Here is a 27912-nt window from a genome sequence, read left to right on the forward strand (position 1 = left end):
ATAATCAGGAAACGCGTTGAAGGAGACTTCGAAATCAGAGGTAAGCACAATTTTGTTCGAATTGAGTAGTATTAGAGCTATTATGCTGGAGGCGGTATCTGCGTCCATTCCCAGGCTAAAAGTCCGTCCAGCTCAGCTATACAAATCGAGCTTAGCTCGATTCAGGTTCCAACTTTAGCTGCCGTCCCTCTGAAAGCAATTTCGCTAAGTCAGTAACAAATGGGCGGATGTAGAAAGAAAACTCTTGAAGGGTAGAAGACGCATTCGCTACAGTTCTCTTCAATTTCTACAATCCCTGTCCAGCGCCGTAATATTAAAGGGAAGAAAAAGAGAGTTCCGGTGGTGGTGGCTAGGTTTAGTAGCTTCATACAAGCTCCATAACTAAATCGCACTGCAGATTATTAGTTTTTTGGGTTATGCAATCAGGCATTATAAATAGCTAATTTCTACGAATAACGCTACCACCAGCTGGCATGAGCGCCCTGTATACGTCAAGAACCTCACGAGGGTGCAGGCAGTTTCCCTGAGCAAAATATAAGCTGGGGTACCTCACCCCTGCTGTCACATGCTTGTAGAAGGGCTTCGCCAATGACAATGCCACCCACCCAAACTGTACCACCCAGGCATAAGAACCTGATGTGTGTCACCTGTTGTAGACTTGCCCAGGTTCATGATGTATTCGGGAACCTTTGCTCAGACGTTCTGGCCTCCACAACGACTAACATGTTCACTTCAACAAGTGGAGTCAAGACGACTCTGATTACAGAACCTTGCTGGACTTCTCTCATGATGTAGGATTGTATTCTTGCATGTCTTTTATTACTTCTTATTTCTATTCCGAAATGTAGCCTGTTAGAAATGAACAAAAAACAATAATACGAAAGCAACCTTCAGTAAGCAGACAATTGACGATATCTCAACATCGAACCTCCATGTAAAGCGCATAAAATGCGGAAGCTAGGTTACCGTAACAGGTGCGCTAGATGTAAACTGGCGTCACAGAAGCACGCGACAAATCCAGGCTCATCGTGCATTTTTTAGCCCTTCGTAGGTGTCACTAGGGCGAAAATTAGTATTATGAAGATCTAATCTTTCTCTGTACTTCTAAGCGAGTCCATCGTAATTTATGAGACGGGTGGTTCCTTATGTACACAGACTGAAAAAGAAAACGTGAATCTCAATGTAGGGCCATATTTAAATAAATAAATAAGTGCGGGTGTGTGCAGGCTTCCTAATTCAAGCAAATGTTTTGTTTCTTGTTATTTGTGAAGCTAATCCACCTCCTCTTCTAGCGCCTCGACTTTCCGTAGCCGTCTCGATAATACAAAGCCTCACTGGCGCTATGTATACTTCTTGTGTACAAGACGAATAGCTGGTATGTTATGGAAAACTAAAAAATATATATACATGCAGAAACCATCCCGTATGACTGGCGATGGAAGCAAATCGCGGACCCCGTCTAGAACGATATTCACGTTATCAAAAGAATGATGCACTTGAAGACGTGTATTTGATGCAGTGAATATGTTTAGTAGCGTTTGCCGTATCACTGCCTAATTCCCTAGAGTACAGAGTTGCTAACCAGTAGATCTGTAGCGGTGGAGTACGTGGACATACATCTAAGCCGATTCGTCAAATATGCGCTGCCTCCAGCGGAACGATCGAGCGCCGGCGTGGAAGCACGGCCCCAGGCCACAGCCGCCTTGGGGGGAGAGGGCGAAGGGAGAAAAGAAAGGTTATGCTTCTCGAACGCTCCACCAAATCATGTAACGCTTTAGATTACCCCGAGCTGTCGCACGACCGCACTTGGTCTCAGAGACAGATAAAGAGCACGCGTTGGACGATGACTGCACCCCGAAGTACTGTTGCGCTAGAGCACACGTTCCGTGCATCGGCGCCTTCGTATTGGCGGTGAAAGTTCGACCACACACCCACCACAACAAAAACGGGCGAAAGAGCCAAAGGAAGGTATTCGCTTTAAGCAAAACTCTACAATGCGCATCTTTTAACGATAGAACTACCGTGTGAGCTAGTCAGGCATGATCTCTTCTCCGTCATTGATAGTGGTATTTGAAATTTCTGCAGCATGGCAAATGCTAATACGATTGTGTTCATTGTCGGCTGTGGAATAAAAGTGCTGAAGTTGAAGAAGCCTGTGTTTGCTAATATCTAGAAATAATAATAATAAAAAAGAAATGCGATGTTGTTGGTGGAACATAGGACAGCGCTTGTATATCATTCGTGCGTTCTGTCTGAGAAATTCACTTGCTTTGTGTTCTAGCATTCACGTCGCATTTGTTTTCGCCTGTCGTTGACCATGTGAAAAATTGCTTTGGTGCTTCGCAACGAAGGAAAGAAAATTAAAAAAAGAAGCACATACACAAGCGTACAATAGACAAGCATGCGACATATCTTATGATCAATAATAAACGGCGTTTCCGAAATTAATAATTGACTTTTTATATTATTCCCGTCATTATCAGTTGTTTTGTGCTTGCCATCCAGGAAACCCGATGTCTCAAGGTATCGCCGAGGGCAAAGCTCGAGTGGTGCCTACGTTCGAAGAAGCCCATTTAATAGAGGTAACGTCCCAACATGATTGGCCTTCAAATTATATCATTAAAGCCTCCTTCAACGACGGCACTCTCAGGAATAAAGACGAGGGCAGCAAGATATCGCAGCGAACTGCGCTTTTGGGGTACGCCATTTCTAACATTGAATGAAGCCCCGTGAAGCGTAGAAAAAAAATTCTCTTTGCAAAAGCGTTTCTTACAGGGAATAATAGCTGGATCTATCGTATATTATATTATCATGCTGATAATATCACCATAATTCGGTACTAGAATATGCCAAGTGCGACATGCTACCTTTGTTTCGAGAAATGAACAGGTCCGAGTGACGTTGAAGAAAGCCACTTGCGTCAACCGTGTGGATCCCTACATTTATCATAAAGAACGGCGGTAATTGTGCTTTGCTCAAAATGAAACTTTGCTAACAGGCGCACGTTCTTCCGTATCTCTTTTCTAAAAGGGAAAAGTTGACATTGAAGATGCGATACAAAGTTGAACGGTGCAATGTTTTTTTTGTCACGTAACGCGAAACCATTTGGTTGGGAGGTGGAATCTTCTGTTTGTTTTACAACAGGGCATTTATTACGTGTGCTAGTTTATAATCTTGAAAGTACCTTGCCAAATTTATCATGATCACTTTTGGAGAAGAGGGATAAATAAAACAGAAAAAAGCACTTTTTAAACTTTATTTAAGATTGTTAGCAAATGTATATTTCACGTCTGCGCCGATAAGGTTCATTTAGTACAGTTTTTTGAAGGGACATAGGTGAGTACTTGGCCCGTGCAATGAACGCAAACTAAGGTCTGAAGAATCCAGGAGCCTAATAATTAAGAGCCCCATAGCCAGTTTTGCTGTGGGGCTCTTAATTTGTTTTCTTACCTGGTTTGGCAGCATCACTGCTGTGACGCGAGGCTATCGCACTGAGTGGCTGATACTTTGTGAGACAACTTCTGAATGTGTAAAGATCAAGCTCTATTGCAGCTAGTTTCAGCATATCAAGTGTGCCTCTGCTGCCGTATCTTAACTCACACAGTGTCATGTAGAGCAAACTTGAGTCGGAAGGCTCATGTGGGTGTCTTTGGTTGCTCTTCGCCAAATAGTGACATCGAAGTACTCATTCAAAGCAATACAACGCTTCAGAGTACCTAAGTATATGGTTGTTCCCTTCACATGTCTAGCTTTTTTCCAGGATACTACTGCCTTCCAAATTACCACATTTTAACGCCCTTCCTGACTTATTCCTATCAATGGGTCCATCAGGCAATGGGCTTTTTGTAATGATTCTCGGCAAACTTCTTGTTTTCCTCGCCTTCGCAATCTAAATTACCATTTTGCCACTAACAATTCGAATTGAAAACTACAGTGTATAAGCAAGACGGCGTAAGGTAAACCGGTGTTCCTTCGGCCAACAAGAAGCTTGCAGAATGGGAACTTTTTTGATACGTCTTGTATTTGCATTGTGAGAGCCTATGTTTTTTAAACATGCAACATGCTTGAAATTCCCTTAAAATGGCAAATATTACGAAGTCCACAATCAAGAAAGGGGCTGACAGATGGAATAGCACAATGTGGCATAAAGTTTGTAAACAAACATAAGGTCCCTCAGAAAGGCTGGCCAGCCTTTCTGAGACACCTTATCCCTGTTTACAAACTTTTTACCACAATATTACCAAGACAATTCATGATATAGGTAATGCCACTGGGTGGTGTGTTGTGAAATGAAACCATAATGAATTGCTTTAGCAAATACTAATCAATATTTCTCTGTCCCAATGACTACCTATATAAAACATTCGCTAACTACACATGACTGATGCGTCTCCTTTTAAATGTTTGTGCCCTGCTATACGAAACTTTTCGTAGTTACAGGTTTCAATGCACAACACCTTGTACCATGAGAGATAGTAGACGTTGATTATTGTAGTGGTTTCATCTGCTTGGATAGATGGTTGGAATGAGCTTCCAGCGGTAGCAAACAAAGGTATAACGAAAATATACGCAGGACCAGAAACAGCTCTAAGTGCGTACTACATCGCTTTATATTCTCATTCTTCCTTAGAGCTGAAAGCCATTCCAAAATAAGTAGTAACACACTATCGCCAATCTGAAAGCTTACTGTATTATTTATTGTCCACGTAACCACGCATTCTTATAATAACTGAATTGTAAAAGATGTTGTGCGATAGAGTGGAGCACTTTATTGGGACAGAAAAGATTTGTGAGCATTTCTGGCGCATATGGAACAACCGCAAATATAATGGGCTTTAGGGGACTCTATTCTTAGTTTTATGGCATTAACTCTTACATTGTTTTCCACACTAAGCGGTCTTCCTAGTAGCCAATCACGATGTCCTTACCGGCAAGGTGCTGGTAGAGCTTGCGGTAAATGATTAATTTCGTTTGGTAGGCGATTCGCAATGAAATCAACATAATAACTCTGTACAATTATGGATAGCATCTCTTACATTCTCTTAGAAGTGAAGTATCTTTAATAGTTATTTCTTCATTCAAATTCAGTAGAAACGTGGTAACAGCTTTTAGTAACGTTAAGTGCTGGCACCTTTCGCATTTTGCAGAAAGATTTAACGCATAAACTTTTTAAGAAGCTTGAAAAAGGAAGCACGAATATTGTAAATCACTGTATGTGGAGAGGCCTTCTTAATTGATTCCAGCATGAAAACCGACTTGGAAAGAATTAATTATTGCGCAGAAGAGTTCTTAGGGAAGCATACATTTATGTAAAGGACCATCTTTATTTTTCTCCGACGTGCAGAAGGGTGACATACTGATCACAACAGCGACGGACACCGGTTGGACACCGTACTTTCCTCTGCTCGCTGGAGTCGTGACGGAAATAGGAGGCCCACTGTCACATGGTGAGTTCTCTCTCAGAATGAAAGTGCAGAAGTTTAAACGTCTTGTTGATATGTTCCGTACCTTTCAACCTCTTTATGGCTTGAATGCATTGTGAACTTCAACACAGGAGGTGCTAGTTGGCACACATAGATGGTTTTAATGCAGTTGTCGCTTCTTGTAAGTGTTCTATGCGTATGCATCATATCACTGTATGCCTTTCAAATAGGTTCCCTGCTTGCGAATACGGCAGCTAGGAAGATGATCATCAACCGCTTCATTTATAGTGTGAACAAGAAATTTCGTCGATCACTTCTCTGTATACACTGTTAGCAAAAATGATCCGAGATGGGAGTAAATGGCTTGTCCTCTAGCGCATTCCCTGATGGGAGGTAAATATACTCCGGGTAGGCGGAGTAAAAGATTTACTCCGCTGCTGAACGGAGGTTGTGGAGGTACTTATGGGAGTATACGTTTACCTCCATCGCGGAGGTTGTGGAGGTACTTATGGGAGTATATGTTTACTTCCATCGCGGAGCTTCTGCGGGCAACTATGGGAGTATATGTTTACCTCCATCGCGGAGGTTGTGGAGGTACTTATGGGAGTATATGTTTACTTCCATCGCGGAGCTTCTGCGGGCAACTATGGGAGTATATGTTTACCTCCATCGCGGAGGTTGTGGAGGTACTTATGGGAGTATATGTTTACTTCCATCGCGGAGCTTCTGCGGGCAACTATGGGAGTATATGTTTACCTCCATCGCGGAGCTTTTGTAGGGAACTATGGGAGTATATGTTTACCTCCATCAAAGAGCTTTCGCAGGGAACTATGGGAGCATGTGTTTACCTCCATTGCGGAGCTTTTGTAGGGAAATATGGGAGTATATGTTTACCTCCATCAAGGAGCTTATGCAGGGAATTATGGGAGCATGTGTTTACATCCATCACGGAGCTTTTGCAGGAAGCTATGGGAATACTTTTTTACATTCGAGGGAGGCTTTTCAAAGTACCATAGTATTTCTTTACAATGATCATGGAGGTTTTACAGGAACATATGGGAGTATCTGTTCACATGACTCGGCTAGTATGCCAATTTAAGAATTTTCAATATTGAGTTTCCACACTGAGAAATACACAATATATTGGTTTGCAAGCTAGAAGATGCAAACAAAAGTAAGCAAAGTAGTGCTTTGTATAAAATAAATTTATTGCATAAGCAGAGGCAAGGAAGAAATGGACGACGCAAGCACAATCTCTCAACTGGTTTTTGATTCTTTCTTGCCCATGTGTTATCTGCACAAACCAAACAGTAAGAATAGAAAGCAACTCATCCAGCTGCAGGTTTAAGCACAGACCTTATGAAGTACATAAAAAATACATGGAAATCAGCCACAAGTGCCTAAACAAGGTGCAATACAGTTATTGTAGAAATAATGTAGCTATAACAGTGCATTCTCTGACAAATCTAGGCTGTGGTACTACAAAAGGTAAAGAGGACATCATTTCTCATTAATATTGACATGTGCAAGAGTTAAAGCAGCAAAAAGTTGAGAAGACGCCAAAACACTTATTGCACTTCAAAATTAAATGATTAGGAAAATGAAAGTTCTGGTAGGCACTAACAGAGCCATTTTTACTGTGACAAGCTGGCAGAGTGGACTAAATAAAGCAGAGTTCAGCTTTGCTTTTTTCCCCCATATTACCGAAAGGCAAACATAGTGGCTAAGAGAGAGTCGTAAGGGATGGTAAAATGTTCATTGTATTGTACCCCGATTTTAAGAGCGGGTGAAAGTGCATGCTTTTAATAGCAGCACTGCCTCACAATTCCTTGCGCAGACTGACTCTAGGAACTTTGAAGCCGGTGGATCATGCCCTTAGCTCCAAACATACGTCATGCTTAAATTTCTTAACACAATAACATTGAAAGAAAAAGCAGTCTCAAGAAAAGCAACAAAAGTGGCAGAATAATGACAAGTGGGCTTCTGATGGCCATCATCCAAACTTCCTTACTGATATTCCACCTGGACAATGCTGCTGGTGCAAGGCTTACAGAGCCTTAGAACCACCATGGGCTCACTTCTGACGATTAAAGGCAAAAAACAGGCAGTGCTGAAGACCGCATCATAAAAGAACATGTGGCCTAGTTGAGATGACAACTTTTGGAAGCTTCATTCCGTAACATCTTGGGAAGGATAAAAAGTAAAAAAAAAAATCTTTTAGAGAAGTGTGCCAATCTGAACTTAACATTACAGCACAAACACCTAAGACGAACCACAAAAAGACACGACACACACTGGCGCTTTTTGTGGTTCGTCTTAGGTGTCTGCGCTGTAACGTTAAGTTCAGAATTATGTACCAACTAGGCCCAAATGAAGTTTTACTGTGCCAATCTGACAACACTGTTATAAGAGATTTCTCACACCCTTCAGAGGAATAAGGGATCTGATTGCTGGCTCACAGCCTTGCTTGCACACAGCAAGTGCTGCTGCGCTCGAGCATGGTCAAGGCTGGTTGTATTAGTGATAGCCTGCATGCAGGCTAGCAGCAGCTTGGCATCTGCTTTTATGGCAGCAGCCGTACAAGGTCCTTGCCGACTTTTAACACAAAGCCAGTATAATAAAATGCGAGAAACAAAAATTATGAATTACTTATTCAGAAACCGTGCAAATAAGCTATGTATTCAAACAAGGTATATGCAGGCAACTTTTATTTTATAATTGTTGATAATTATGTCTCAAAACAAGTTCAAGGCTCCGAACCAGCGTTGCATTTACATTTAATGTGGCTGCATCCACATTGTAACTTTTCTTAACAGCATCGCTTAAGATGTTGGATGCCTCAATGGCACTGCATATATTGCACATAATTAAAAAAAGAATATAGACTGTAACCATTGTGAAACACCTCGTAACAGTGTCGCTGTAAGACAATGACACTGCAGATATTACACATAACTAATAAGTAAATAAAAGGTACATATAAGCAACGAAATAGAAAGTGCACTAGTAGCAGAGAAGGAAGGCATGTTAAACATCACATTAAAATGGCATAAGGCATTTGAACATAATGCTGAGAACACTTGTGGTTTACGATAATCATCAAGTGAAGCATGCAGAAAAGTGTTAGCCATGTTAGCCAATTCCACGGCCTTCAAGACCTACAATGCCATAAACTAGTGTCTCAAGGTGTACACTCCTGGCCATTTGTGCAACTGAAGTCAACGAAGTATGCTTCCATTAAAGCTAGGGTACCATCTCTTTTCCGGTTTGCACTGCACTCTTTTCATATGTTGAATACAAACCTTGGCCACCTTGGCAAGGAACAGTACCAACAGATGAGATAAAACAAAAGACAAACACAGTGCTGACTGACAAGTGGATACGTTTGCTGCCATGCTTTCCCTTTTCACACTGTCACGAGTCACCGGCAGAGCATGTGCGATAATGTGGAGCAGACAACATTGGTCAGTGAAATGGAGAATGGATACATGAGGTGAGGAAGCATGTGAAGTGTCAGAGAAAAATTGAAGGAAAAGGGGAGGAAAACCAAGGAGCGCGCATTGCTGACATGGATGAGAAGCAAGGCAGTTGCATCTCTAGCTGTGTTTGGAGATGGGAAGTAGTAGCTGGGACCACGGACAGACGAGAGGACATCCAAGAGTTGGCCAACAACAGCTTCCAAGACCCGACTACATCGCCATGACTATGCTCTGCAACCCCAACCCAACGGCACACTGCCATAACCGGCCTTGTCCAGTGCCACAATCACCTGACCACGTCGGCCACACTATGCCTGACTAGTCCAGACTGCGTCCTGTGCAATGCAAGTCTCGTAAGGGGGCGACAACCTCGTCACTCACAACGAAGGTCTATGTCTACGTCATATTGCAACTACGCAGGCTGACATCTTGCACCACGCCTTGCCGACGTTCACTGCTACTCTGACAGTCAGAACATTCAATTCTTGGGGACTGTCACTTGGCCAGTCAGACTATAAACATTATACAGCTAATTTCTCATTTGTTTTGATTATGTATATACCTAGTTTTGTTAATCTCTTTTGTGTACAGGGTATATTTTGTGCACACTTACTTTGCTGGTCATTTGTTTTGGGTTACATTGTGTCTTGGGAAAAATATTTAACATATTTGCATTGCGTCTCTGTCCATTCCTGAAGCGCTGAAATTCGTGACAGTTGGCAAGCCTGTCAGGATTTGTTCTTCCTGCCGTGCTCTTCCACATGAGCAAGGGTCTCGCTTATGCCACGGATGTACGGTATTGAAGCCCGTTTTTTGGGGGGGTCCAGGGTGGGTGGGTACTGCGTGAGCCAGCTGGCACCCTACTGAGTCAATGAAGTACTCAGGGTATCCCCAAGCCATCAACTCCCACCGCACAAGTGAATTGTCTGCCATGTGGTCTTCTGCTGTTGTGCACACATTTTTCACCCAACGAAGGAGAGAGCAGACAACAGACCTCTTCTGCGAAGCAGGGTGCACCAATGTGTAGTTGAGGTAGCCGCCCCGTGTCAGTTAGCTTCCTAAACACCTCAAATAACAGGTTTGGCCCTTCGCGTGGCACAAGGGAGTCCAAGAATGACAGTTGACCTTCACATTCCACTTCTATGGTGAACCTAATTTTGCTTGCAATTGTTTAAGTGAGCCGTGAAGAGGTCAAGGTTTAACTCAAGGTTAGCTCGTTTACATCGACACCTAAGGTCTTTTTCAGATATGTCGACTGTTTCAGAGTTTTGCAACAACAGAATATTCACCTCCTCACGGCTCACTTAAACAGTAATGCAAGCAGCAATTAAGTTCACCATAGAAGTGGAATCTGAAGGCCAACTGTCATTCTTGGACAGCCTCGTGCAGCATAAAGGGCCAAACCTGTTATTCGAGGTGTTTAGGAAGCTAACTCACACGGGGCGCTACCTCAACTACACATTGGTGCACCCTGCTTCGCAAAAGAGGTCTGTTGTCTGCTCTCTCCTTCGTTGGGTGAAAAATGTGTGCACAACAGTAGAAGACCACATGGCAGACAATTCACTTGTGCAGTGGGAATTGATGGCTTGTGGATACCCTGAGTACTCCATTGACACAGTAGGGTGTCAGCTGGCTCGCGCAGTACCCACCCTCCCTGGACCCCCCGAAAAATGGGCTTCAATACCATAGGTCCCCTGCATAAGCGAGACCCTTGCATGCGTTGTGGTCATATGATGTGCAGGCTGTGCACGTTCCAAAACGTAAACACGAGCTCATGCATGTGAAAGACCGTTCGGAAAAGGGCAAGTTCCCAGGCGTAGTGTAGGTCCTTCGGTGTGCGAACTGTCGGTACGTCTACATCGGAGAAACCGGCAACTCCAAAAAAAGACTTAAACAGCACAGGAATGATGTCCAGAAACGATACTTTGCATCGAATGCCCTGGCCAAGCACTGCGCAACTACGTCACAATTAGCTAGGAAAAATATCGCTTGATTGTTAAGGAATGAAATCATTTTACGCGTCTATCTTGAATCTCTAATCATCCATGTCCATGTATGCCAAGTACCTTAATCATGTTTTGAGCTGCAGATAAGAACGTTACCTACTCTGCTGCTGGTTTCATTGTGAACAAGGCTCCTGTGGGAAGCCGAAACATAAATATATATTTTAAACCATTTTGGTTGAGTTTGCTTAGTCCTGACATTTCGCATGGCCCCCACGAGTTCAAATTAATGAGGTTTACTGCATGTACACATGTTTGCAATTACACGCTTACTTAATTTCTCTCAGCATGTCTGCTAGGCTACGGTCCATTTTGAGCACCGCGATTTCTCCTCCTCAGGGGCACCACATCTCGAAAGATATGCATCAAGTGCATCTGGAAAATTAATCATTTCACTGTAATACATGTATTGTTACAAACATTACACAAACAAATTTGAAACAATGTCGATGATACTGTCCACAGCTTCCAATTTATGGAGGCTCAATGCCGGCTTCTCAATGAAATTGCGGTCGTTCAGGAAGCACCACCAAAGAGCCCCTGTGATGCTCCTATCCTGAGTGCCAAAACTCCGCACACCAGTTTCGCCAGTTCTTTGCAGAACAGGGAGTCCTAGCCATGGCACTAGAGCAGGTGCCACTCCTCGTCAATGTATACATTTGCTAGGTGTACCTGCAATAAAAGGGCAGAGACACGTTAAGACTGCTTAGGTGTGGGAACGTGAAAGCATCTTTAGTGAACCAGATGGCTGCAATGTGACGTGCACAATATGACACACAGTAGGCACACCTTAAAGGGACTGACAACCGATTTTTAAAGACCTAGTTCTTGGCACAACACAAAGCTCACCCTCAGTAGCGTTTACATCTGCAACGGTTACTTCCAAAAGCACATGGATATTGTGGCATCACAGAAGTGTCCTTGTTTCACACCCCAGGTTCTATTCCCACCCAGTCTGCCAAACTTTCTCATTAAAGCAGCTAATTTGCTTTGTTTACAGGAACCTGAGAAATCTGACATCAAGCATTTTTTATGCATCTTTATTGTTTGTGCAATCAGCCATTGGTTTTATGTCACTAACTGCTGGCAGCAAAAAGAAGTATGTCCAGTGGCATTAGTGTAGGGGCTCCACACAAAATTATATGGCTTACCTCTGTTTGAAAGTAATCTTTAAAGAGACTACACAAGCAATACACAACGACTTTCAGTGAGCCCAAGTTGACTTTCAGCTTTGTGAAGCGTAGAAAGTGGTACAGGTTGTACGGCATGGTGTAGCACGAAAAACTGGAAAAAGAAAGGTTCTAATGGACAGAAAAAAGGGAAAGACGGCGCCACACTCAACTGTTTATTAGACACAAAACTTGCTACATATATACCGCGCACACTCTCGACATCAGGGGAAGAAAAGAGCAAGTGTCAGATCATCTTGTTTTCGTCAAACCCAACAATTTCTTTTTGCATCATATAACAAAACAGATGTTTGACTAACACACGCTTGACCAGTTATACGAATGTGACATGCCTCTAGCAGTTCCTGCGCAGTTTTATCGCTACTCTTACCTAGGATTCTCCCCACAGAACAACTTGGCTTACAGTACAGCAGCACGGTATACAATACACAGAAAAATGGGCATTCATATGCACTTTTAAATTGTTTGCATGTTCCCTCATTCAGTCGTTCACACAACGGCCAGTCTGCCCGATGTAGGTTTTCCTGTAACTTAGCGGTACATGTATCTGATAAACCACAGCAGTGGAACACTTTTCCACGTAGCACTTTGCATGTTTGACTTCGTACATTTGCACTGCACATTCTATGATTCGGGGACATAGGCAAGACAGCGTGTTCGAGGAAGAAAACAACAGGTACCTCATACCTGTTCGCTGCCTTGAGGCTGTGGCTCACCCTGTGGTAATAAGGAGCCACTTGAGCCTTTCTTTGGGAATCGTGCTTACTTCCCTCACTCCCCTTCGGATTATTGTAACATTTGAGTTGTTGCAGCGAGGTTTCTGCCACTAGGTGATGACCGAATGAGGAAATCTGGCATTTAAAAGCTGCTGGACACGATGCTTGAAACTAGACAAAAAAGCTATGTGGAAAAGCGGTCCACGTGATTTACCGGACACCGTTAAGTTATGGGAAAACCTATGTCGGGCAGATTGGCCATTGTGTGAATGACCGAATGAGGGAACAAAAACAATTTAAAAAAGGATATGAACACCCATCTCTCTGCACATTGCAAATCGTGCTCCTGTAAGCCACGTTTTTCTGAGGTGAGAATCCCAGGTATGAGTAGAGATAAAACCGCGCGGGAACTACTAGAGGCATATCACATTCAGATCAGTGGTCAAGCATGTGTTAGTCAAACATGTTTTTATACGATGTGGAAATGAAATTGTTGGGTTTCACACAAACAACATGACCTGTCACTTGCTCTTTTTGCTGCCCCTGATGTCAAGAGTGTGCGCAATATATATGTAGCAAGTTTTGTGCCTAATAAACAGTTGTAAGTGTAGTGCCATCTTTCTTTCCCTTCTTTCTGTCCTTTTGTATCTTTCTTTTTGCAGTTTGTTGCACTACAACAGCATGGCATTTAGCAATGACCAAGTCGCTCAAGAGAAAGTTACTGTGTGGTACAGGTTGTACCAGCCAATCAGAAGAGCTCTCTTAGTATCCGCCTCTGATCACCCTCTGAGCAATTAGACAGCTTGTATCTCTACAACTTTTGGCTTGTGCTGTTAGGCTATCATTACATAAACTATAAATGCAGAAGTACATATTAGCATGCTTTATGAAAAGCCAGAGTAGTACTATACTGACTGGATGTGACATAAATGGTAAGAATGTTCTGGCTGGAAACATTGTGAGTTTATCAACACTGACTGACGAGTAACTGAGAAAGTTGGTGCATGTTCATGTTTAACTTTTGCATACAACACAAGGGACAGAAGAGAGACCACAGCGCACAAAAGCTACCAATTCAATGTTTAAATGTTTATTTTATGGGAAGGAATACAGAAAATATTTACACTGCATGTGCACTTGTACTGCACAAACGTTCTTTTAGAATGAGGGCAAATGTTGCAAACAAATAGAATTAGAAAGCACAGAGTGATTGCTATTCTGTGTCATTTAGAGAGTGTTCCTCTTTTCCACACAATCATAATGAGAGCGGACTGACACGTCCCAGTATTTAAGTGATATTCCTTACTGTTATTGTTGGCCATTCCGTTACCAGAGGTGAAAAAAACAGATGAACAATCTAAATCTGATGCATAGCACCAGTCATGTTGTATGGTCTCCCTTCCCTCCCTGTGCAAATTCTGTCCTGAAAAGTTACATGAACTGAATGGCAAACTCATAAGGACACTACAAATTTCACCTAGTGAACACAGCTGGTTCTCGGAAAATGCACGAATACGGTGATAGGTATGTGACGGCATAGTGTAGCACGCTAACTTCGACACTACTGCAATACTTCAGCTGTCACACGACTACAGTGCTTAAGAAACCACAGAAGTGTAAGTGCACAACAAAAAAAAGCAGGTGCATCAACCATAAATTTGACTTCAGCAAACACAACATAGGCTGTTTCGTGTGGCTAAAATACTAGCTAATATGTAGAAAGTATATGCACAGGTATACTTAGCTATAGGTACTCGCCCATCCAACTTAAAAACTTATTATGAGTTGCTGTGCATATGATGCTTGCTCTAGACACTGGTGGTTACAACAAAGATACTTTTAGAATGAGATAAAATGCTTTCATCTGCCCAGTAATCGAAGTTTTATTGATAGCATTATAATTTAGACTTGCTGGTTGAAGATATTCTGACCTCAACAGCACCAAGCAGATTGAATATAAAAATGCCCACTGCGCTGACCAAATACATAGTGTGAAACAGAACACATGAAAAGGGACCCAAAGTATTAGAAATTATTCATGACAGCTGTTGAATTAGGGCTTGTTGGTTGATTATCACTATTAAAATTACAGAAGTGCCAATCGGAATGTTCTATGTGGTGCAGTTGAAATTAAATTCATTTGATGAGCAACAACGAGCAAATGCAACCAGACAATTTAGCACTATGTATGAAATAGTGTTCTTTAATGATTGAGCATCAATACACGGATCTATCAGCTAACTATGTGATCTATACTGTGTTTACTTAAAGTGAAAAATAATGTAACTGGACATAGACTCTTAACTGCTACAATGCCTATTTGCATGAATGGGCATAGCTTGCCAAATTTTTTTTTATGGGAGAGAAAAAAATCAAGCTTACTAGAAAACACCTCAGTACAGCAGTAACGTCATCAATACTTCCTTTTGGGAGAGTTGGTTCATCTTGAAACATATGGGTAACAGCACAAACAGACCACAAGAAGGCAGACACGTACACACAGTGCTGACTAACAACTGATTTTATTGGCAAGGATAGCACACCTTGTAGGGTGTCTCACATAACTTGAGCCAAGAATTTTTTTTAAAAATGAAAGGCACGTTGGAAGTGAACTGAACCAAATGCATACTATTCGCAATAGCCTATAGTAACTCCTACAATCCTTTGTTTTCCCCATAACTTGCCAATTAATTAAATTTAATTACCCAACTCTAATTATTGGCTGAGGACCCCAAGTATGGCACACAGATTTGTAGAGCCCGTTCAGAAACCACCGATCGAGTTGTTTGCTTTACGATACGTCTCACATAGTCATTTCTTCTGAGTTGCAAAGAAAGTCCGCGAAATATGAAACAAGGCACGTGACAGAGTGCTTGCGCAGTGGTATTGTGCTCCTCTCAAGCGTGCCTTCGGTGAACAAGGTCGGCTCCCGTCGGATGATGGCGAAAATGCATGCTGCAGGCGGAGTGGTGCCAATGAGATAAAGAATGCCCTGCCACTTTCTCGTCACCAGTCACGATGCAGCCAACCTTGTTCACCGAACGCACGCTTGAGAGCAGCACAATACCACTATGTTCCATCACGTGGCCTTCATCATATTTCATGGGCTTTCTTTGCAACCAGGAAAAACAGACTACATGAGACATTTAGTAAAGGAAAGAACTCGATCGGTGGTTTCTGAAGGTGCTCTACAAATCTGCGTACCACACTTGGGGTCCTCAGCCAATAACTAAAAGTTCTGCAATTAAACTTATTTAATTAGCAAGTTATGGGGAAAACAAAAAATTGTCTGAGTTACTATAGGCTATTGCGAATAGTATGGGTTTCGTTCAATTCCCTTCACACGTGCCTTTCATATTTAAATTCTTGGCTCACGTTATGTGGGACACCCTGTATATGCCAGAGTGAAGCAAGGGAAATGAAAGGGAAAATCATGTCAAGGGTGACAGCGTGCCAAGTTCACAAGCGCAATGAAGCCAACCAAACACAACAAAGCGCAAACAATTATTTTTCTTTTCCTTTGCAATCTGAAGCCCCGATAGCCGCACCCAGAAGATCAGATTCAGCATCAAAGAGAGCAAAGTGAGGGGTGCTAAAACAGTTGCTACCGAATTTTCTAATGTGGAAGGTTTTTAAACTGATGTGCGCAGTCTTGTCACTGCTCTTTCCTAGAATCGTCGTGACTTTCAACTGGGCCACACAATCCGTATACTTGCTAACGTGCGCAACTAAATGTGCATATTTCTCATCTAGTGTTTTTTTTTTTCAGTTTTTGAGGGTGTTCCCCTGAACGGTCATTGATACAGCGAGCAATTTCACGGACAGAAAACATCCCACATGACATGGGGATGCAATACACCACTCCAGTGGAACATTTTGCTAACGGCGGTTGGTGCTTCTTCTGGCATCCACATTTTCTGGCATTACATATACGTTGACACAACTTTCCCAGCTCATTTCGGGCATAGAAACAAATTGGCACACCGTGCCTACTTGCCACCTTAAGATTGTGGGAAAGTTTGTGGATGTAAGGGACCACCTCTGTCTTAGGTGCCTTCAGTTGATCCTCAACCATTGCACTTCCACATCCACACTTGAACTTTTCAAGGAGGACTTCTGAAATGGCAGTCAAGACCGAGATGGGGAACCCTGCAGCTAAAAGACGGCTTACCTGATTATGAAAACTGAGCTTAATCTGATGTGGGCACGATTTTTGGAGAGCCTATTCCATACGCAACACCTGTATACTTCTCTTAATTGTCTTGGAGTGTGCCGAGTGAAAGGGCAGCAATTCCTTAGCCCGTGGGTTGGAGGCCCAGCCAACATGTCCATCACTGAACGTAATCTTTACGTATAAAAACTAAAATTGAAAGGTTCGGAAGTTCAAGGGTGAAAGGCAACTCACGTCTATGTTTGCTAAATATAGATAACACTTTGCCTACTGTAGAGGGTAGGTGAAGGTGGGCTGCTGTTTATAAAAGCACCAAATAAGTGTCAACATGCCGAAAAATTTTTAAAACTGGCCCCCCATTACACACTTGTTCCAGTGTGTTGTCCACCTTTACCTGAAAAATGTCACAAAGATTAGGGGCTACGCAAGACCCTATGCAGATGCCATCGCACTGCAAAAACAGCTGCTTGTCAAATACAATAAAAGTAGAGTTCAAATAAAACTGCAATAAAGATAGAAAATTATGAACGGCCAAACCAACGGTGTTCTGGAAGGATACGTCGCCGTTATCTTCTATGCACTCTTTGACACATGCTAGCAGTTGATTCTGTGGAACAGAATTAAACAACTCCTGCACGTCTTCCGAAAAACCGAAACCAACATGATCATTTCGCTCTAAAAACTGTACTACTGCGACTGATTTCTTTAAAAGTAATGGGTCGTTTAAAGCTAGCGCCTTGAGCTTCTTTAGCAAAAACTGGTTAACACTTCTGCCACGATCCCTGTTCACTAACAATAGTGCTAAACGGAACTTTGGGCTTATGTGTCTTGGCTGTGAAAACCCCCCTCAAACTGTTCTCTCTGCTGTTAGATATGTCCCTGGCAAACTTTCCAAGGTATAATTGGTACAAAACTCAACGAACTTAATTTTTCCTCGCACTTCACTTTTCTCTCCAGGGACACAGTTCTTATTAGCCGCTACCAAACATTTTTAATTGTAAATTCCCTTGGGTAACGTATGGGATTCCGTCTGGTCCTGCTGCCGACGTGACCCATCTTGGCATCGAATCATGACGTCTTCTTCTATCTTATTATAATATGACGTGGGAGACAGGAAATGTTCCAGATTCTTGGAAATGCAGTTGCGTTGTAGGCCTGCTTAAACCGGGGAAATACCCTAACGAGCTCTCCTCCTGCAGACCGATCACCTTAGCCAGTTGCGCCGACAAAGTAATGGAAAGAATGGTCTTGTCAAGGCTGGAATGGTTTCTAGAGAAAAATAATTGCTTTCCTGATTTTATGCATGGATTTAGAAGAGGCCGTTCTTCCATTGACGGTGTTATTGACTTGGTATCCACTGTTGAACAAGAAAGAAGTCGCCGTCGGTTAGTTGGAGCTGTTTTTCTGGATATTAAGGGTGCATACGACAATGTACTCCATTATGCAATCCTTGATGCACTGGAAGATTTAGACGTCGGTGGCCGGCTATATGCATGGATTGTTAGCTACCTCAGTGGCCGCACGGTGTATATGTCGACAAGTGATGGTGACACCGGACAGTACCATATACATCGAGGTGTTCCACAAGGAGGAGTTCTCAGTCCAACTCTTTACAATGTTGCATTGATTGGCCTTGCATCCGAACTTCCTAGCACGGTGAAGATTAGCGCATATGCGGACGACATATGCATATGGACATCTGGAGCCACCTGTCCCCAAATGCGTGCTAGGCTTCAACGTGCAGTGACAATCACAGCTAAGTATCTGCGGCGTCAAGGCCTCCAACTCTCAACAGAAAAATGTTCCGTGATTACATTCACGCGAAAACAAATGACCAGGTATCCGATAATCATTAACAGAGTAGCGATACCTACGGTTACACACCACAGATTCCTTGGTGTAGTCATAGACCGGGGATTATCTTGGTCAAGACATGTCGCCGCACTGAAGTCAAAGCTGAAGAGTTTTGTTCACGTCCTTCGCATCGTTGCAGGAACAAGATGGGGCCCCTCGGAGTCGTCGTTACTCCAACTGTACCAAGCACTATTCGTAGGGTATATACGGTACAGCATTCCGGCGCTCTCAAGCATGAGACTTAGCTGTGTGCGCGCACTGGAGAGCATTCAAGCTCAAGCATTGCACACATGTTTAGGCCTCCCACGATGCACGTCAACCAATGGAACAATAGCGGAAGCTCTTACTTGTCATATTGGGGTATACTTGCTCTGCGAGCCTCTTCGAATGTACCTTCGCGTGTTGACCCGACACAGGCACCATCCTCTGTCATCGCTCCCTGCCACCCACCCAGGTTCCAGCTTTTCAAGGACTATATCGCACCATCAACGCGTTTTGCAATCGAGATTTTCTCCCGCCTGTATTCCAAGAATACCCCCGTGGGTTCTGCCTAAACCTGTCGTTACATTGCAGATACCTGGAATTACTAAAAAGTCATATCCGTTGCATCTATTGGCCTCAGGCAACTCGCCCTGTGGCACATTTCTGCAAAGTACGGAGATACTGCACACGTGTATACCGATGGCTCTGTCACACCATATGCCTCCACTGCAGCCTTCGTCATTCCACATATGATCATTGCTCGGCGGTTTAAACTAGGCCATAGCTCAACATCAACTGCCTCAGAACTTGTTTCTATCCAGGAGGCACTTCGATTTCTCTCCGAGGAGCCTCCTCACGCATGGACAATATTCTGCGATTGCAAGACAGCTCTTCAAACGATTGACTGTGTCCTCAGACGGGGCCCGTATTATTCCATGGCTATAGAAATTACAGAACGGCTCGACCACGCAACTAGATATGGCCACAATGTCACCTTTCAGTGGATACCCTCACACTGTGGCCTGATCGGGAGCGAACAGGCAGAAGCTGAAGCGAAAACTGCTTTAGATAATGCTTGTGAAGTACGCATTCCGTTCTCACGTGCAGACACAAACGTCCTACTTCGTCGCGTAAACCGCAACTCTACGTTAGAAACACTGGACCCAACCAGATCGACGACACAAGCGATTACACAAATGGGACCAAGAAATGAAATTTCGTATGCCTCACAAGCTCAAAAGAAGCCACACGAGCATGGTGCACCGGATTCGCCTTGGTGTCGCATTCACCAACCGTTATAGACATATGATAGGTGCCAGTGATACTAGCCCAAACTGAATTCTGTGAGGTGCCAGAAACGCTTGAACATATATTTTGTGTGTGTCCCACCTACGCGCAAGAACGACAGCAACTTGTCTCTTCCATTGCAAAGATCCATGAGAGACCGCTATTGGACGAGTTTCTTTTAGGTCCTTGGCCTAATGCAAACAGCGCAGCCCTGGTAACAAGAGCCGCTGTAGCTTTTCTCCAAGCCACTGGGCTGGACGCACGGCTTTAGAGAGGCCACAACTCTGAATTTGTATATACGCATCTCTTCCTTATACCATCATCATTCATCAGCCCTTTCCCTCCCCGTCCCTCTTCCCCAGTGTAGAGTAGCAGGCCAGAGCAAGTTATAGCTCAGGTCGACCTCTCTGCCTTTCTGTAAATAAATTTCTCTAACTTGGGTAATACGATGAGCCCACTCTCTTTGTCAGCTTGCGTAAGCATCAGGTTGTTGCTCTTAAAAAAAGATATGTCATTCAACAATCTACTATGGTGCGAGTCCGGGGTTTTTGGAGCAAGCTTTAGCAGGCAGTCAACACCTTTGAGAAGGCGGTGGTCCCGATTATCATCTTTTCCTGAGTGGCCACTTTCCAATTTAATGCAGTGAGATCATGTGCAGGAACATCAGCTTGGACCCCAAATTTGGATCCTTTCTGAAGATGATGCATAATCTTCCCTGGTATGTGGACGTCCCCCATGACGACATTGCTTCCATCTTGCGTCATTTTCCTCCTGAACACCGGAGCAACTCATTCAAGATGCAAGCATCTTAATCGCAAGCCAATCAGGATGGTCCTTAAAACACAGAAGATGGAACCAGTCCTGAAAAAGTTGGACTTGTTGTCACAGTTCTGAGTGACTTATTCTGCAAAATCCTTTCACATGCCCCCACACTGGTTTCACAAGGCTGAAGAGGGTACTTACTTCATTAGGGACGAGTCCTTTCCGGATGCAAAAGGTGAAGTGTCTTTCCTTCCTCTTGTAAGGTTGTAAGGCACCTTTTCCACCATCAACCTTCTACTCAGTCACATCGCCCATGCAACATGCTAGTCAAGACAGTTCGCCTTTTCCATCCGGAAATGACTCGTCCATAACGAAGTAAGTGCCCTCTTCGACCCTGTGAAACCAGCGTGGGGGCACGTGAAAAGACTTTGCAGAATAAGTCGCTCAGGACAGGTTGCACCTTCTGTGATTTAAGGACCATCCTGACTGGCTTGTGATTAAGAAGCTCGCGTCTTTGAAGCGCCTAGTGGCACAGCTCATGGAGTGCAGGTGGAGGTGCATCTTGAATATGTTGCTCTGTTGTACAGGAGACAAGAAAATGACGCAAGATGGAAGCAATGTCAGCGTCATGGGGGACATCCATATACCAGAGAAGATTATGCAACATCTGCAGAAAGGATCCAAATTTGGGGTCCAAGCTGATGTTCCTGTGCATGATATCACTGCAATGAATCGAAAAGTGGCCACTCAGGAAAAGATGATAATCGGGACAGCTGCCTTCTTGAAGGTATTGACTGCCTGCGAAAGTTTGCTCCGAAAACCCCGGACTCGTACCGTACTAGATTGTTGAATGACATCTCTTTCTTTAAGAGTAACAACCTGATGCTTATGCAAGCTGACAAGCCGGGTGGGTTCATTATTTTGGCCAAGAGAACTTACAATGAAAAAGGTTTGGTAGCGGCTAATAAGAACTTTGACCCTGGAGAGAAAAGTGAAGTGCAAGTAAAAACCAAGTTCGTTGAGTTTTGTAAGCAATTAGACCTCAAAAATTTTGCCAGGGACATATCTAACAGCAGAGGGAACAGTTTGAGGGATTTTTCACAGCCAAGACACATAAGCCCGAAGTTCCATTTAGCACTACTGTTAGTGAAGAGGGATCGTGGCAGAAGTGTGTTAGCCAGTTTTTGCTAAGCTGAAGACGCTAGCTTTGAACGACCCATTTCTTCTAAAGAAATCAGTCGCAGTAGTAGATTTTAAAGGGAAATGATCATGTTGGTTTCGGTTTTTCAGCAGACGTGCAGGACTTGTTTCATTCTGTTCCGCAGAATCCACTGCTAGCGTGTATCAAAGACTGCATTGAAAATAATGGCGACGTATCCTTCCAGAACACTGTCGGTTTGTCCGTTCATAACTTTCTATCATTATTGCAGTTTCATTTGAACTCTACTTCTATTGTGGTAATAGTTCTGCGGAAACCCGCAAGGTGGAGATAAGTAATTAATTATGGGAAAATGAGACATCCACTCAATCGTAGCAATTAATTGCTACGATTGACATCTGCTACCCTACTACCTGCTAGCCACCGGGTTAGCTGGTAGAGTGGCTGCCCTGGAAAGGCAGTGGTCCTGGGTTCTAGTCCCGGACTAGGACGAATTTTTCTTCAACTGCGAGGCTTTTCTTTAAGGAACCCGCATGGGTTTCCTTTGTAGCAATTGCTATGATTTGGTGGATACCTCATTTTCCCTAAATTACATTTATTGTATATCACGAGTAGTCATTTCTGTAGCGCGATGGCATCTGCATAGGCTCTTGCGTAGCCCCTATTCTTTCTGACATTTTTCTGGCCAAGGTGGAAAATGCACTGGAACAGATGTTTAATGGATGCCAGTTTTAAAATTCTTTAGGTATGTTGAGAATGTTTTAGTGCTTTTAAAAAAGCAGCCTACCTTCCCCTACCCCTCTACATTAGGCAAAATATTTTCCATTTTTAGCAAACATAGACATGGGTTGCGTTTCACCCATGAACTCCCGGACCTTTCAAGTTTACAGTTTTTAGACCTAGAAATCATGTTCTGTGATGGACATGTTTGCTGGGGCTACTACCGACGAGCTAAGAAGTTGCTGCCCTTTGACTCTGCACACTCCAAGACAATTAAGAGAGGTATAGCGGTGTTGTGTATGGCATCAGCTCTCCAAAAATTGTGCCCACCTCAGATTAAGCCCACGTTTAATAATCAGGCAAGCCGCCTTTGGCTGCAGGTTCCCCGTCTTGGTCTTGACTGCCGTTTCTGAAATCCTACTTCCAAAATTCAAGTGAGGATCAGGAAGTACACTGGCTGAGGATCAATGGAAGGCACGTAAGACAGAGGTGGTCCCTTACATCCATAAGTTTTCCCACAATCTTAAGAAGGTGGCAAGTAGGCACGGCGTGTCAATTTGTTGCTCTGCCCCAATTAAGCTGGGAAAGTTGTGTCCACATATCTGTAACGCCAGAAAACGTGGATGCCAGAAGAACCACCAACCGCTGTTAGTAAAATGTTCCACTGGAGTGGTGTATTGCATCCCCATGTCATGTGGGATGGTTTACGTCGGCAAAACTGGTCGCTGTGTCAATGACCGTTTAAGGGAACACGCTCAAAAAGTGAAAAAAAGAAACTAGATGATAAATATGCACATTTAGTTGCAAACGTTAGCAAGTATACTGAATGGGTGGCCTGGTTGAAAGAGATGATTCTAGGAAAGGGCAGTGACACGACCGCACGCATCAGTTTAGAAGCCTACTACATTAGAAAATTTGGTAGCAGGTGCTTTAGCACTCCTTCCCTTGCTCTCTGTGATGCTGAATTTGATCTTCTACATGTGGCTACCGGGGCTTCAGACGGCAAAGAAAAATAATTGTTTGCATATTGTTGCGCTTGGTTGGCTGTATTGTGCTTGCGTGGTTAGCACGCTATCACCCTTGACGTGTTTTCCCCTTCATTTCCTTTGCTTCACTGGCATATATAAGGTGTGCTATCCTTGCCAGTAAAACCAGTTATTAGCCAGCACTGTGTGTATGTGTCCCCCTTCTTCTGATCATGTTTGTGCTGTTACCCATATGTTACAGCAGTAACTGCAGCACAGTGAATAATGACCTTCATGTATCATTTCAAAAAGTTCCGGCTCATCAAATGTGTATTTACCAGTGGCAGTTATTCTGGGAACAAGAGATAAATAATGGCAAATATGAATGTTAAACAATGGTAAGCATGCCATGTGCTTAGACATGCAACATAGTTGTCCCACTACACTTTGAATTCTTATGTGCACGGAAACTGCACAAGCGTGTAGAATAAACAGAAAAGAAGATGGAAATAAAAGCTGCAGCATAGGAAACAGTTTCAAAACAATAAAGCCAAAATAAAAAAGTGAGAAATACACCGTGTACTAAGCAAAAATAATAACTTTTATGCTTTTAGCGCACAAAAAGGGACGAGAGACAGAGGTACGACACGGACACAGCGCTAACTTCCAGCAATTGTTTTATTCTACAAAGCGGTACACATATTTATGGGTAACAGACAACAGCATAAGCATGCACATATGCACTGGTTTCTAATCAAATGAGACAGCAACGAGACATGTAATGGAAAGTTAAGATGATATCGAAGATGAAAAGGCAACCATGCGTAGCCAAAAAATTTTTGTAATTGCAAGATTAAAATGCCATCTCCATCAAGCCACCCTCTGTGACACGTTAAAAAAATCAAATTCTTTTTTTGAAAGATCGATTGAAGGTGCGCTAACACGAGCGTTCCCCAAACTAGCGATCTTCGCCGCTTCAATAATCTGTGTTAGCACGCCTTCAATCGATCTTTCAAAAAAAGAATTCGATTTTTTAAACGTCACAGAGGGTGGCTTGACTGAGATGCCATTTTAATCTTGCAATTACACAAAATTTTTTGGCTATGCATGGTCGCTTTTTCATCTTCGATATCATCTTAACTTTCCATTACACATGTCTCGTTGCTGTCTCATTTGATTAGAAACCAGTACATATGCGCATGCGTACGCTGTTGTCTGTTACCTATATATATGTGTACCGCTTCGTAGAATAAAACAATTGCTGGAAGTTAGCGCTGTGTCCGCGTCGTACCTCTGTCTCTCACCCCTTTCTGTGCGCCAAGAACCTAAAAGTTATGGAATGCCAACATGCCCAAACCTACGCTCTTTCAAAAATAATAAAGGGAAAATCAGACAGAATTTGTCAGCTGTTGACAAATTTGACTTCACCCTACCATTTGCTAGCCGCCTGGTTAGCTCAGATGGTAGAGTGGCTGCCCTGGAAAGGCAGTGGTCCCGGGTTCGAGTCCCGGACCATGACGAATTTTTCTTGAACTTCGAGGCTTTTCTTTCGAGAAACCTGTACGGGTTTCCTTTGTAGCAATTGCAATGAATGGGTGGATGTCTGATTTTCCCTTTATTAATTACTTCTCTCCACCTTGCGGGTTTCCGCAAGAACTATTCTGTCAAACAAAAATGAAATTTAAATTGCAGCCAAGCAATTGATGCAAGAAAAAATACTTAACATCAGGACATGTTAGATCTAGTTTTATATAGAAAACAATAACAGCTATGAACACAAATAAGCAGCAAGTTGCAAAAATACTTATCCTACTTAGTAAGCTGTGTTGAGTAATATGTTGATAAACTTATTCACGAATGATACTGAGGTCCTACTCTTTGGAACACATACACATCATACATACCTGAACCAAGCAATCAGATTACACACTGCGCTATGGCAGTCATTCAAGGTTTCCCTGCATTTCTGCTGGCTCCTCCATTATGTGGACACTGGTGTGGGTTACGGCCTCGCCACTACAAAATAAGTTCGGAAAGTTCGCAGTTAATTTATAGCAGTGGCACATTAACGCTGTCACAGTGTGAACACATGCAAGGAGCATCTAAAATAGTCACGAAAATAATGTTTGCATTAATGAAGGGTGGCAACAGACGGACCCCTTCATCACCGTAAAATTTTTAACACACACACAGCAGCAACACATTACAAAGAATCTTTGTTTACATACCAATTCAATTTTTTCATGACTTAGTTTAAGCAACTGTCTCGTGTCATGTTTAGTTATGCATAAGTTATGTCAACACATCTTGTCTTAAAAATTTTTAGTAATCTGCACCTGTTGCAAGCTTTGACTGCTTACGTTTTTTTTTTCAAAAACTGCTCGTAAATTCAGAACCGCGTAAGCACAGATTATTTACAACGTAGAAGCATTTATACGCGAGGAAACGTCATTGCAGTAAGAATCTGTTAAAATGCAGATGAGCGTTGTTATGCAACTTAAGCAGAAAAGCGGGAGCTCACGCACAGGCGCACATGATGAACACGATTATTTCCGAACGTAATATTTCTCAACGGAAGAAAACGCTTATAATGATTTTCAATTTCGCATTAAGACAATAAACTTGCCTAGCTAAATTCTGACAACCAGCGCTCAGCAAGCATCAGCACGGGTTCCACTGTTGCCGTGGCAGTTCTATTGGTTCTATTCTACGCTCGTGCACTCTGTGCACACACGAGTGCACGCACAATACACGTGTGGTTAGCAAGCACGATTACTTACCTTTTTAATGGTACGACGCGGTCGAAAAGCGCTCTCCAAGTTACCGGTGCTGCGTCGACTCCCAGTCTACACGCCGTTACGTAGTGGACGAGCTGAGGCACGCTAATAATACACATTATTTCTTTGCGGCGTCCAGCGAACTTCCCGCAACCAGACACAAAAGAGAACGCACTCCAGGGCATGGAAATCGTTGGTCCCCATTTGCCTGGCACGCCACGCATATGGCGAGTTTCAGAGAGACACAAGCTATCTTCTGGCACTTCTGTGTTCGCGAACCAAGTCACATTTCGTTACACCAAACACAAAACCACACGATTAGACAAACACGCCACAACGGCTCGCGCAATTGCCCGGCGACCGGCAGTTGCAAAATAGAGAGCAGAGTAGACAAATGAATGCTATGACCGTCTTCTTTGAAACAGGGTGGTGGGTTGCGCCACCAACCGATCGCATGGGGCGAGCGTCATCTGTAGACTTTTGCGGTTGTGTGGCCCCCGTGATGCCTTAATATTAACCAGTACCCACTCATTTTGTGCCGTATTGCGCCCAACTACGTATAGTTGCGAGACAAAAAAAACGAACATTGAAGCGTCTATATTGCACGCTATACTTTACTGTAGAAAAAAATTTTATGGCGTATTTTCGATTTTGAACAACTTCTGCCGTATGCAGCCAGCAAAAGTATGGCCTCCGAGAACCGCACTTCAAGTCAGCTGTATTGAAGTTTTTTCATGGCGTTATGAGCTCCTGCCCGTGCTACGTGCGTTGTCACTTCGTTTTAAATAACTTTCTGCTGTCATCAACATCAACTGTAGCCTCAGGAATTGTTGACACGGTATCAGGTGTACGCTTGTGCAGCGTGCGATGTTTCCGAGCGTGTTGTAGCTGTTTAAGTCGGAAAGCATCGGATCGGATCGGATCGGAAAACATTTACTGAGCTCTAGAAAAGAGATCTTCGCGGCTTCAGACGGCCTCTTCCATCTTCTGATGGAGTCTTCTGTCTGCAATCACAGGGTTGGTGCCCTAGTCCAAGGCTCCACTGAGTATGGCCAACCCGCGAGCTCGCTCTACTAGGCGCTTTTGGCCGTTCAAGCTTACGCTGGAAAGCATACTCTCCCACTGTTCCGCACTCGGGTTTTTAATTTTATAGATAGTTGGGGACTCAATATTTTGACAGGCCCATGATATGTGGTACAGATCTGGTTTCTCTCCGCACCATGGGCACTTAGCCTCATATTGTGTAGGGAAAATTTTATTCAGAAGGTTTAGATTCGGGAAAGTACCCGTCTGCAGTTGTCGCCATGCAACAGCATCCTCTCTGCTTAGGTCCTTATCCGGGGGTGGGTACTTCAGTCGGACCCCTTTATAATAATTTAGGATATCTGAGTAGCCCATGGGTACTGACTCGGGTTCCTCAAGGC

General features: G+C 43.3%; 1 protein-coding gene, 1 long non-coding RNA gene and 1 other non-coding gene across 3 annotated transcripts in view; 2 read left to right on the forward strand and 1 right to left on the reverse strand.

The window, feature by feature from the left end:
• LOC126540570 (rifampicin phosphotransferase-like) overlaps window positions 1-27912 on the forward strand; it is a 148655-nt gene that overhangs the window by 102015 nt on the left and 18728 nt on the right. Inside the window, exons 36-38 of the mRNA XM_050187408.3 lie at window positions 1-40; window positions 2506-2582; window positions 5345-5447. The exon at window positions 1-40 is cut by the window's left edge and continues 6 nt beyond it. Coding sequence (XP_050043365.1) covers window positions 1-40; window positions 2506-2582; window positions 5345-5447 — 220 coding nt within the window. The remainder of the gene's footprint in view (window positions 41-2505; window positions 2583-5344; window positions 5448-27912) is intronic.
• On the reverse strand, window positions 11293-26607 carry LOC129387287 (uncharacterized). Its single transcript, XR_008614550.2, has 3 exons — window positions 26492-26607; window positions 25616-25727; window positions 11293-11577 (listed from the first exon to the last, which is right to left on the reverse strand). It is a non-coding gene; the product is annotated as an uncharacterized lncRNA (long non-coding RNA).
• Window positions 25157-25231, forward strand: TRNAS-GGA (transfer RNA serine (anticodon GGA)). Its single transcript has one exon. It is a non-coding gene; the product is annotated as a tRNA-Ser (tRNA).

The sequence above is a fragment of the Dermacentor andersoni genome, chromosome 2 (genome assembly GCF_023375885.2).
Source record: "Dermacentor andersoni chromosome 2, qqDerAnde1_hic_scaffold, whole genome shotgun sequence".
Lineage (NCBI taxonomy): Eukaryota > Metazoa > Arthropoda > Arachnida > Ixodida > Ixodidae > Dermacentor > Dermacentor andersoni.